This window comes from Pempheris klunzingeri, chromosome 15, assembly GCF_042242105.1.
Source record: "Pempheris klunzingeri isolate RE-2024b chromosome 15, fPemKlu1.hap1, whole genome shotgun sequence".
In the NCBI taxonomy this organism is placed as follows: Eukaryota; Metazoa; Chordata; class Actinopteri; order Acropomatiformes; family Pempheridae; genus Pempheris; species Pempheris klunzingeri.
The window spans coordinates 17,250,315-17,263,004 of NC_092026.1; the positions used below are offsets into that span (position 1 = coordinate 17,250,315).

The following is a 12,690-nucleotide window of genomic DNA, read 5'->3' on the forward strand; positions in this document are numbered from 1 at the left end:
AGACGGCAGCCTTAATTACATTGAATATGGGAACGCTTCCAGAGGGGTGTTAATGGACTTGGGGTATATATTTTTTTCTGACAATGACAAGTGGCTGATTAAGGGTCTGTTCTTAAGCCTTTTCTTTAAGTGTATGCTCATTGTTCAGTCCAGTGTGACTTTATATTCTCAAGAGATCTGGGAGGAAAAACGAAGGGCAGCCGCTGCCTTTTCACGTGCCAAGAGGCAAGTCGGCTGATGGAGTCTTCAGGTTCTACCTCTTATAATGTAGAAGGAAAATCACTTGATGAGTCTATATTCTTTAAGTCTGGCTGTTAATGAGGGCCTTTCATAACCAGACAAAAGCAGGGGGTTAAATCCCTGAAACAGTGTGTGTGATTCCAGGCAGCAGGATACTGCATAAAATTACAAATCTACAAAACTAAAAGGAGGACGCAGACAGACAGCCTACAGTCCACTACCATCTGCTTTCTGGCTTAGATGAGAAGCCATTCTTTTGAAAGCAGATTGCCCCTAGCTGAGCAAACAACTAAAAACATGCTGCATAATTAGACAAATCAATAAACAACAACCTTGAAAAGAAGGAGGGCTCATTCATACAAGCTGCTATCCAGCCTCTTTAAAAGCATTGTTGATTTTCCTCATCAACAATTTCCACTCTAAAAAGCTGCGAGTGCCAGCTTTTTTTTTTCTTTTTTTCTTTTCAAATATCCACACAAAGACACAGTGCTTTCATGCATCTACGGCACTGCTCAATGCTATTCCTGGTGAGGTTAGCATTGCGATATTTTCTTCTGCACTTTCACAACATGGCTAAGCACAAATTTAATGAGCAGGGAACAACCAACGAGGGGCACAGCTCCAACAGCAAGCATATGACGGAAGGACAGTGGGGGGAAAAAGTCACTGAAAAATACGAGGGAAGGAAACGGCATCCCTGCCTTGAGCCAAGGGATGGCAGGGGACTGACCCTGCTTCTCGGCTCTGTGCCAGCCATGCCCCGATCTCAACTTACCGGAGCGCCGTGGAGCAGAGTTTCCATTCTCTACCGTACCAGCTGGCACTGCCCTCCTCCTCCTCAAGGAGAGGTGGGCTAAAAGGCCTGCATGTGAGGAACAAGAAGGGAGGGGAATCTTGAAATGTGGTGTTAAGTCGTGAGTAATTCAGGAACCGCACTCTTTAGAGTGCTGCAGTCTTTTCTCTCTACACGGTGCAGTTACCTCAACGCTACACTGTATATCCTTAAGAAGACAAATCTACCTCTTTTTTGTAAGCTTCAAAGTAAAATTGGGCAGTGTATAGGCAAAAATACATATCCATACATATCCTATCCTTGAGGTTCATGGAGGGGCTGGAGCCAATCCCAGCTGACATTGGGTGAGAGGCAGAGTAAACCCTGGACTGGTCACCTGTCAATCACAGGGTCACCAATTAACCTGCATGTCTTACTGTTGATATTTTGGCTTCCTGCAGCATGATTTTTCTTTTACAGCACGTTTCTGTTGATTGTATTTTGGATTTCTGTATGTGCTTTTGAATTGACATCTCTCTTCATCTCTGAAGCTGCAGCATGTTTCTTTTAGTTGAAATGTTTTGGGTCGTTGGAACCTGTTTGCCCTCGTCGGCCACCGTACTCACGGGTGCTTCAGCTTAAAAAAAAATTCAACTTTCATCAAAAGAGCGCCATATGTCTCCAAAGGATTTTTAATAATCACATAGCAACAGCAGCAGCACAAACAAGCACTTACTGGTGTTATCTGAAACAAAAAAGTACCCAGTGACACAAACACAGTGTTCCCCTCTGAGCTAAACTCAGCCAAATGTCAACCATAACAACCAGATTGTCTACAATCCCTTAAAAGGGATCTGCAACCTGCAGGAAAATGTGGACGGATGAAAGGAGTGACATCAAATTGGGGAAAGGGAACAAAAAGTTATCTGCACAAGCAGGCCGAGCTGTTCTGATAAGACTTTAATGAAAAACGAGGCTGGAATGAGGTTGTACAGAAAACGATCTCCCTTAATTATTTACACACTGAAAACACAGGAGATCTGGGCTGCTTCGGCCTTGAACAAGGAAATGAGAAACAGCTTTAACCCACACGTGTGCACACCGCTGAGGATTTCCTCTGTGATAAACATGAACTCAGTGGAACAAAGAGGAAAAGAGTCAATGAAATTTAACGCCAACTCAAAAATGTACAAATATGATGTGATGTCAATGGAAATTTGTTACTGCCGGGCTTTGCTGTGAAAAACACTATAAGCCAAAGCACAAACTGGAACCAAAGAGGCTGCCCAAGGCCCTGTACAGAAGACTAAACAAACAGCAACAGTAAATTCTGTCTGCTTTTGGTGTCAGTGAGACCAAAACCATCATCAAACAGGAGTCAGTTAGGCTACGTGATATTGTTGTTGTTCAGACTAGGTTACCATAGAATTGTAAAGTAAGAGCATCTCCATCCACCTGTTTTATGAGCATTTTCAATTTAAGATAATAAAAAAACTGAAATGCTGAAATGCTGTAAATATAAAAAAGTAACATTTTTGCAAAGAAACCCTTAGCTGAGGTGAAAAGGTTGATGTATGAACAAAAAATATGCAGTGGAAACAGACTTAGAGAGTAAATCATGACATATATTGTAAGTTTGTGACTTAAATGTCACACAAGCTTCACAGAAAAGACGAAATCATCAGAAAAACGGGTGGAATTAATACATGAGACACATATTTTAGTTTTCAACGCAGCTGTCCATTATTTGAGGTGTGACTGGCGCTCTTTTAATTACGTAACCTCGGTTGCTTACTGTTCTTCGTTGATGAATTAATGACACCTGACCACAATCTGTTCATCTCAATGGACGACTCCTAATATTCACAAAACACTAGTGGAAGGTTGTGGATGGAAGTTTTTTTTTTTGCCGATTTTCTGGAAACTCAGTTAAGATTTGAGTCATATTTGGCTGGAAACTTGACTAAAGCCATATTACACAGCAAGACAAATATTTATTTAACTCACTATTTGTCAAGACTTCTTGAGGGTCCCAGATGCTGCGACCATTGCCTCCCACTATGACACACTCATTTTCTTTCCTAACAGCCCAAGTCTGTCGAGTTGGGTGATTATCAGACTGATACTGAGCAACTTTTCATCTTCAAAGTATGATGAAGATGAGAGATGCAGTTCTGACAGCTATGAAGTGGACCTTTGAGCTCGTATATACTCAAGAATGAGCCTCCAGGATTTTCTGTGAGGTTTTTTGTTTTATTTCCAGCAATATTTGCCAATTATGAAGTAATAACGATGTACATTCATTTAAATGTCCTTTTGTTTTTAAGCTACGAACCAAAGTTGGTGTAGATATTTTCTGCATGAACTTTTCCTGCTTGTTTAAGTCATTTTAAGACATCGATGTGTGAATTTCACCTCAAATGCAAAACAGGGAGAGCTGCTTTAGAGCATGAACTTTATTTCTTTTAAAGTCCATTCTATGTATTACTGCCAAAATAAAAAAGTTCTAAAGCAGCTTTTTCCAGTATCTTCACCATCCTTTTCAGTTCATTCAGACAGGGTGCCGTTCATTTGAGGCCAACGTGTTTTCAGCTGGCGCTCCCTCAGAAACATCTTTCTGACTTTGCTGATTTGAGACTGCCAGGAACGGTGACTCAGGAAATCAGTGGAAAGAGGCCCAAACAAACAAACTAGCAAACCGACAGCATGCACAGAGCCTCTGCTGCCACATCTGAGCGGTGAAGGAGCTGAATGCTGGCTGGGTGGAGCTGGCAGGGGCTCCCTCTGTGTCTGACCATGCGTTATCTTCAGAGCTGGGTACCAACAGTGCCAGCATGAAAACAAACCTGTCGCCACCCGAGCATTTAGTCACGACGCCACCTCAGCTGACAGTGGGGAAAGGCACAAAGAGGATTCTCTGACAGCAGCACGCCATATTTTCACCTTTATGTGTGAACTGTATGTTTTGAACATGGGTTGAACCAGTTCGTGAGGAACTTCTGCCCTGCTGCAGTGTTGGTGCCACGCTCAGCTCTTCTGCATGGCAGGAAAAAGGTGTGTCAGTGTGGAACACAATGTGTCCTGTGCTTCAATAGTTTTAAGATTCTTCAACATCAACAGTCACGTTATGCCTGGTGTTACCTTATTTTGTTTGAATTAAAAAAACAAGTCTTTCTCTACAGAAATGCAGAATCTAGAAATGTATTTTCCATGATACCACTTTAACTTTTGTAGGATTTCGTGGCGTCCAGCACTGAGGTAGCAGATTCCTCCCTTTTCACACGTGTAGGAGAAACTACGGTGGCTGACGAGGATTCATCCTCCCTTTGCCATTCACCCTTTGCCCCCTTTTCTTGTGCGAAACAATTAGTCTGATCCACCATTTATCAAAATATTGGTCATCCAGTTTCTCACAACACAAAATGGTCCTTCTTTTTTTTTTCTTTGTTTTCCAACCATTTGCAGCACCAGATTCAAGCAGTCACTTATACGTAAAAACATGAAAGGGCCCGTTTGTCCGTTCTGGGCTGCTGTAGAAACACAATGGCGTAATATGACTCTCTGTGTAGATATAAAGGGCTCATTGTGAGCTGGCACAGCAATTCTTAGTTTCAGGTGATTATACACTATTGAAAACATAATTATGAATATTATATTCAGTTTCAGCCAATAGATCTTGCTAACCCCCTCAGAGTAGTCCTTTGAAATACTTTAAATGACTTATCCTAACATATGTGTCTCATGTATCTCCACATTTGGTGATTTTAGCAAAAGAGGAAGTGCAGTCCTTACCTACTTCTTTGTCTAAATATTCTAAAACCCATTCCTGACTCTTGAAAGTTGATGTTTAACAGACGCATGTTTTTCACAGCATAGTGACAGAACAGTAAATATTATATTTGGGTACAGATACAACATGACCATCTGTCATGTCATTTGTCCATCTGATTCCTGCGCGCTGACCATGAAACATGTTTAATTAACAAAACATGTATGTTATGTTTTCAGTTCAAATTGTATTGTATCAGAAAAGGAACATTAACAATACTTTCCTCATGAAAAAACAAGAAATGTCAATAAAAGAACTTTCTTGAGGGGGAAAGAAATGGACAAAATGCAAAAAGCCATCCTCAAAAAACAGAAAATAGTAAGTAGTTTCAGCGGGACTCAAGAGCTCAGCGTCATTAGTCTCACTGAATACATCAATGACAACATGAAGTTTCAATAAAAGTAGGAAAACAGATTTTTTTTTGGTGATAGCAGGAGTGCCGTGGCCATTTCAGACAAATGACAGATAGCAGGACGGATAACACACACAGACCAAAGTTAATACAGGAAACGGAAATACTTTAAAACCTGAATTTACACACACACACACACACACACACACACACACACACACACACACAAGGATGCAACCCTACAAATAAACACTTTACCAGCCAACATCCCCAATTCACACATTTAAACCTCAAACAACAGTTAAAGCCCACCCACTTACTTACTGTATGCTGTATACTTACTCTAGCTCACACGCACACGCGCACACACACACACACACACACACACACACACACACACACACACACACACACACACACACACTCCAGCCAAACACAATTTTATTGGAAACCTTTCAACAGCCAACTAACTTCTCCTACAACTAAAGAAACTCAAGGATAGCTGTTTTATTTAAAGACTAAATCAGACGGGCTTTGAAGTTCTGCTGCAGTTGCTCGGCCTTGTTGTTCCCCAAACTGGGATTCAGGGATCTTCGGGGTCTTACGAGGATTCTGGGTCCTCGACAAAATAAGGAATAGCTGAAGTGCACTGTTTCTACTGTTCTTAAGAAGCTAAAAGAAGGAGAAATATATATATGACAGACTGCTCTAATGGGAGGTTTCATTCACAACTCACCAAACATCCTTTTGGATGATGGTCGTGGTTATAAAGACTTTATCAGTTGGTGGTCTGTGGTATCAAAAATCTCAATTTAGGGGTAATAAATCAAAAGAAATAATTCAATCAGACTGCAGTAAATTTGAGACAGATCGCAGTCATGCTAGATCTTTCTATCTAGTTCCTTTTATGGTATCTTTCAAAATAATTCTAATTATTTGATGTTAAGCACTTTTACAATGTGTTGTTAATGTTCAATCTCCTTCTTATTATTATTTGTCGTGATTTCCTTTTAAATTTACGTGAGTGCACATAAAGCACTCTGAAAACTGCCTTTGTGATCCTGCTGGTAGAAGTCTGTATTTCACACGACAATAACTGAAAGAAAAAAAAAAAATCGAAAAACAAAAACATGACTCGTGCTTACCTCCATCACTCCGAATGCACACCTGTCACTCCACACTCATCTCTAATGTAACAGTAGCACAATCTGAACACCATTAACCCTTTCAGGGAGCTAATTGGAAGCTAAATATGACACATCTACGTCAAGCAGTTGAGTCTTTATTTGCTCAAAAACGGATGTGAAACTTTGACAAAGTTAAGGTGTCTGGTGTTTGTTAAAGGTGTCACTGTTTGGCTAAAGGTCCCTTGCTAAGGATGTTGTATTTGGCTGAGAACATCTGGTCTTCACTAATCGTGTCCGATCAAATCTAGAAACAGGTCTGCCTTAGGATCTTAGCAGATTTTGGATGTCTGGAATGGAGTCTGTACTTTGCTGCAGGCTTAGACTTGGGCTCATATGAACTGGCTAAAGGCCCCTTTGCTTTTTCTCAAAGGTTGTCTGGACTTCCCTGGATTTTGGTAAAAGTATCTTGCCTTGGTTTTGGGTCTCAAAACATGGCTAACAGAGTCAAAACTTGGCAAAAGGTCTTTTGCCTCTTCCCTGGAGGTGCCTGGACTTTGCTAAAGTTGCATTAACTCTTAACAGTTAACTTAAGACTGTCTGGATGTGGCCAACAAGTCAGGAGTTTGCTTAGGGTGTCTAGATTTTGCCAAGTGTCTGCATTTGGCTACGGGTGGTGTGAGTTGGTTTAGGGTGTCAAACAGTGTCTCTGGTCTTTGCTAAAGGAGTCTGTGCTTTGCTAAAGACGATTTGACTAAAGGGGCAGAATCTGCTCTCCAGACTGTTGTATCAGTTGCTTACCTGTCTTGTGGTGGTGGTGATGGTGATGATGGTGGTGGCGAAGGTGGTGGTGGGCGGAGATGTGGACGTGTTGGGCCAAAACGTCAGCCAGCCTGCCGCCGGCTGCCCCGCTCCCCCCGCTGCGTGTGGAGGAAGAGGAGGAGGACGCCGTGGAGGAGGTGGTAGTGGTGGTGGAGGAGGTGCCGTGGATGGCCCGGCTTATCCAGTGCTCCATGCTGATGCTCCCCTCACGGCTCGACGAGGTTCCTCCGCCCCCTCCTCCGTCCTCTTCCTCGCCGTCTCCTCCCTCCTCTTCATCGCCGTCGCCCTGTCCCTCGCCCTCTGAGCCTGAGGAGGTGTCTGAGGAGAAAAATAGACAATGGATGTCAGAGAGAAGAATAAATAAAGGAAACACAGCCTTGCCAGACCTCAATAGCAGAAGTAAAAGTTGTGGACTTTTCTTTACGAGGCTGAAAGTTTTGATTTAACCACATGAGAATAACATTTCAATATAAGTCATGAAATAAAAAAGTCAGGTTTAATCTAATCCTTGATTGTGATATAATATGTGGTGTATTTACAGACAGACAGTAAAATAGCATCTCTATATGTTCCAGTCTATTGTCTATAGCCTGGAAAGATTTCAGCTACCATCTGTTTGGAGTTGCTGCAGGGAGGGAACGGAGTAAAGTTTGTTTGGGAACACCAAAGAGAGAGAGAATGTGTGTGTGTGTGTGTGTGTTTTGCATGTGATTTCCATAATGCCTGTGGCATTATGAGACTGATAGTGGTGATATGAATAACAACAGAAGTTGACCCAGTTCTCACACATGCAGGTGCTGTGTGTGTGTGTGTGTGTGTGTGTGTGTGTGTTTCTCACAGGACAGTGGCAGACACACAATAAATGAGCTACTGATGAGGAAAGTCCAATAATCAACCAAACACAAAGAACCAGATATTTTTTCCCGGACATAGTGGAACCCAGATCAGCGTTATATGGAGCGTCAATACGGTACTCAAGTTCATCAGGTGCACTGAGACACTCAATAAATCTAATGAGGTTAAATTGTTGATGTGAGAAGATGTACTACATTCGTTGTGGATGCTGCTGTAAGGATACAGTTTATCAGTCTGGGATCAGTAAAGCACACACATCTATCCATCTATGAGTACACAGCTTACTTGGCATTTGAATTTTTTTTTGCCGTGAGAACCCTGTTTTTTAAAATAGCTAAGGAGTTTGTGTTTTCTGCACTTAAGAGTAATGAACATCCCCGTCAGCAGTTTATTGTTATGCCTCAAATTTACTTTCTTCTGTTTTTTTCTCCTAAATACAGCGATGGTGGTTAAATCACGGATGACCTACACTCAGTACTGTGCCTGAGCGCATCCTTTGTGGACACAAACGGAGGACTGAAGCTGCTGCTGTCAGCCTTCGCAGAGGTCCGATATTCACCAGCTAGTTTCTGCCTGTGTCTGCCTCACGTTTGGTGGACGTCAGGTTCTGTAGACTGCAACTGGTTTATTCATTTATTCAATGAAAACAAAAGAAATTCTCACAAAAGAAAAAAAAACAAACAACAGAATACAATTCGTTTGCAATCATGGTTTTAACTTGACCTAAATGTTTAAGTACAGTTGTGTTAAGTTAGAGAAATTCATTGAGAAATTCTAGAGAATATGTCATCTTATGAGAGCTTGTTGAACAGATGAGCAGAACAGCTGCCTGCTGCGTCTGGACGTCATGCTGAAATAGTGACGAGACCAAAACAATGAGCCAAAGGAGGCTAAAAGGTTCTGGAGAGCAGAGGACACCTGCAGAATCAGCGATGATCCTCTGTGGGTTTGTTTGCACAAGCATAACTTCTTACCTATCATGTCGCCATTTGATCAATTGTTAATGTAAAATATTGATTAATTAAAACCCAATTAAAAGCACCATGAAACAGTGCGTACAGTAAATACAAAATAAAGAGTATAGCAGTCACCAACAGCTGTCTTAAAACAAGGAGGTGTGTTTTTATTCTGCTCTTGAAGCTTTACCTCTGCTCATGTAGACAGCGTGCTTGGTGAGGGTGGTACATATGGATGAGTCGCTGTCAACCTTAAAAGGTGGCATTTCTTGTTTCGTCATGGATTACACCTGACATTTGCAGTTTGTCAGGCCACGAGAGTGGACGCGGTCTTGACAGGTTAACTGCCAAGGCGCTTCACTGACATGCTGGATCGGCTAATTTGTGTCTCGTTATCAGCAGGACCCCGTAGAGACTACCGGGGACACGACACAAAACATTTTGATGAAAGTTAAGATGCTGCCTGGCAACCCTGAAACGTCATGAAATAAACACACACACACACACAAACATACAAAGAGAAAAGAGTCCCTGACGCAAAGCAGCTCTTCATAAAGCTGAAACATGTTTAATGATGTATGAGGAAATTAGGAAAATGCAGAAAGCCAATGAAGAACACGACAGAGTCCTCTCTCGCTTGTCATCTGTGCACAATACGGCGTGCTGCTTGGCAACACGCGACTCTGCTGTCCTCGAATGAACCTCACTGGCAGACAGACAGCCATGTGTGTGTGTGTGTGTGTGTGTGAGAGACTCCTTTAACAGCTCCCTGTGGACGAGCACTTTCTAAATCTGCAAGATGGTTTGTGTGTGTCTCTCTGTGTGACTCCTCACAGCTTGTTTAACTTGCTCTGTGTAACACGAACGACCCTCAAAATCATGTGAGTATTTTCAATGTGTGTGTGTACACGCAGTACTGCTCTGTGTATTATGCTTTCACGGCACACAAACAGGCTGCATATGAATGCAGTGTGTATGTAGAAAATGTTTTCGTACATTTGGGATGGATTTAAGTGAGAGTGTTATATAAACAGCTCTGCTTGTTAAGGACATTTCACCTGTCGTGTCTACGCATTTTAAGCTTTTTTGCGTTTTATTTATTGCTGTTGGTCTCATTCTGCGATCAAGCTAGCAGTGATTGCAGTGACGTCCAGTTACGCTTTAAAATAAAGCTTGCTGAGAAATATTTCACTTCACGGCCTCCATTTAGGTTCACACACCAAAACGTCTTGGGTACGTTTAAAAACAGAAGTTGTTTTGGGCTAAAATAAGTACTTTCATTACTTGATATAAGTTGATATCAGTTCATGTAATGTTGATTTTTGGTTTCACACAGGAAACAAACTCCAGGTCCCTGTGTTTATCCCATCTGTCCACCCCAGCCTCCTTCCTCCTCCCTCCGTACACGGACCATCATGCACTTTGTTGCTGCTTGCACGTAAAATCACACCCCGTCTCTGCACATTGTAAGCCATTAGAGACTAAAGGCTATGAAATGACACGCAAAAAGCTTAAAAGAAAAAATGACACACAAAATGTGCTTAAAAACACATGATATGGGCTGTTATGAGCTCTATTTACACATTCTGCTCAAAGCAGGGGCGGACAAAATAACAGAGACACTCAGTGTAACAGCTCTGGGCTTTGGTGGCCGATTCAATTAATCGATCAGTGTTATCCGTGTACCAAAGCCTAACACATCTGATTCCTCTGAGCCACAGAGAAAAACACATCAGTGATCTGCACTTTTACACTGGCTGACATGTTCCTTCATCACCATGAACACACACACACTGCAGTTTATTTTCCTTCAGTTCGACATACAACACCCTGCTTCCCCAAATACTCACACCAAACACCAAATATGGATTAATCCGCCGAAAATAGTCCCTAACCAGCTCACTATTTCCTCCTGTTTGAGTAGCATTTGTTATACACTGTGTTCAGCTTTTTTATGGAATCACTGAGGTGACTGTGGTCTTTTTGGGGGATTTGTAAAGAATAAGTCAAATGTAAAATAATGGCCCCCTCATGGTTTTAAGCTGTAGCATGTTTCCATACAACATCTCTGTCATTTTTATTAGCAAAGGCAGTTATTTTGATTGACAGGGCTAATCTATAATCTGGCTCAAAACCCTTAAGTTTTTATTCTTACATATAATAATAAAAACTTCTGTTACCTCAGTTATTATTCAGCTACGCTTTTATTTTGATGATTCTTTTTATTTTTCATGATTTAAGTCTTTTGAGTCGATTTAGTACCGATTCAGATTTGACAAAATGCTACTAAACACCAACCCTATTTTTTGAGTTTGTTCCTCTTTAATACCTGAATAAAATATCCCTGGTGTGGCCCTATTTCTCTAGTTTTAGTTGATAAAGAAGAGAAGACAGACAGAGTAAGAGTTGCAGGGAGAAAGAGTAGGATGGAGGGACTGCTGGATAGCAAAAGTGGGATGAGGGTAAAGGAAGGGCGAATGAGGAAAAGAAAACAGAAGAGTCATCTGGCGTCATGAAGGGGTTTAAAAGGAAATGTTCCAATTTGTCAAACATTACAAAGGAGGAGTGTTTGTAAATTCTGCTTTGAATCCATAAATGCCGTCATATTTAATCTGCTCTTTCTCTTTGTGCTGTTAGTCTAAATCATGCCTAGTTCACTGAAGCTCTGTTAAGCTGGACCCTGCAGCCACAGAAATAATGGCCTCATTAACACCCTCATTAAACGACACCAGCGCCATAACGACATGGATGACTGCCACCGCCATCCATCCCGGACAGATCCCGCTTCGCACGCTACAGGGACGAAATCAGCTGTGTGATGTGTGCTCATTTTAAGCGAAGCAATATCTGTCCTGGGCATGTAAATAAGTCAGATGTTCAGCGGAGAAGTTTGGCCAGCAGGCAGCAGGTTTGGCGTAGAAGCAGGTATCAAATCAGTGACAGCTGAGTTACAGGAATAAATCCTGCAGTTTTGTTCTATAACTCCCTCAACACTCCACTGGCTTCATAAATGAAATCATAGTGATGTAGGAAGAAATCAGGGGATTTTCAAGGCTGTTGCCATCTTCATACATAACTAACCAACAGAAGCGCTGACAGGTTAAGGAGAAATTAAAAGCCCAAGAGCATCACGGCCATAAAACCTCCAAACTGATCCACATCTAAACACAACATGGTTTCTTCGGCAAGTTCGTGTTACTCTTATCTGAAATAACCTGTAAACTGTCATGGCCCCTTGTATAGGAGAGGGGGCAAGAAACTGAGGCGGCACATTTTATCATGATGCATCCTCTAGCAATACATCATCGTCATCGTCATCATCGCTTTATTTAAGACACATTAGTCCATATCAATATAAAAAATGAAATAAAACAGAAGGACAACAACAAAGACATACAGGGATTTATTCTGATGTTCTTGTGTGGAATCACTGAAGGGCTTTATAATTTCATTTTTTGAACCAGTTAATCTACACAAACTTGTGCATAAAAACCCTTAATACAGAATAAAATGTGGGAACATTTCTAGTCAAACAAGCAAACATAACTCGGACTTGTCCATCTCTGGAGGTTGAGCAGGATCCTGAATGCACTATTTCCTCCACATTTAGCTCTTTATCTGCGATATAGAAAGTAGGGAAAATCTCACTTCTGATCCTCTTCAGTTCTACAGATCATGCTGACGCTCTTTTTGTGGTTAAATTTAACGTCTTGTCTGCTCACCATAACTCGAGCAGACAA

The 12,690-nt window shown here is 41.6% G+C and overlaps 1 protein-coding gene across 1 annotated transcript in view; it reads right to left on the bottom strand.

Annotated features, from left to right (window-relative positions):
- Positions 1–12,690, bottom strand: part of LOC139213851 (disco-interacting protein 2 homolog C-like) — a 204,915-nt gene that overhangs the window by 70,268 nt on the left and 121,957 nt on the right. The window contains exon 5 of the mRNA XM_070844515.1: positions 7,119–7,457. Within this exon, the coding sequence (XP_070700616.1) occupies positions 7,119–7,457 (339 nt within the window). The remainder of the gene's footprint in view (positions 1–7,118; positions 7,458–12,690) is intronic.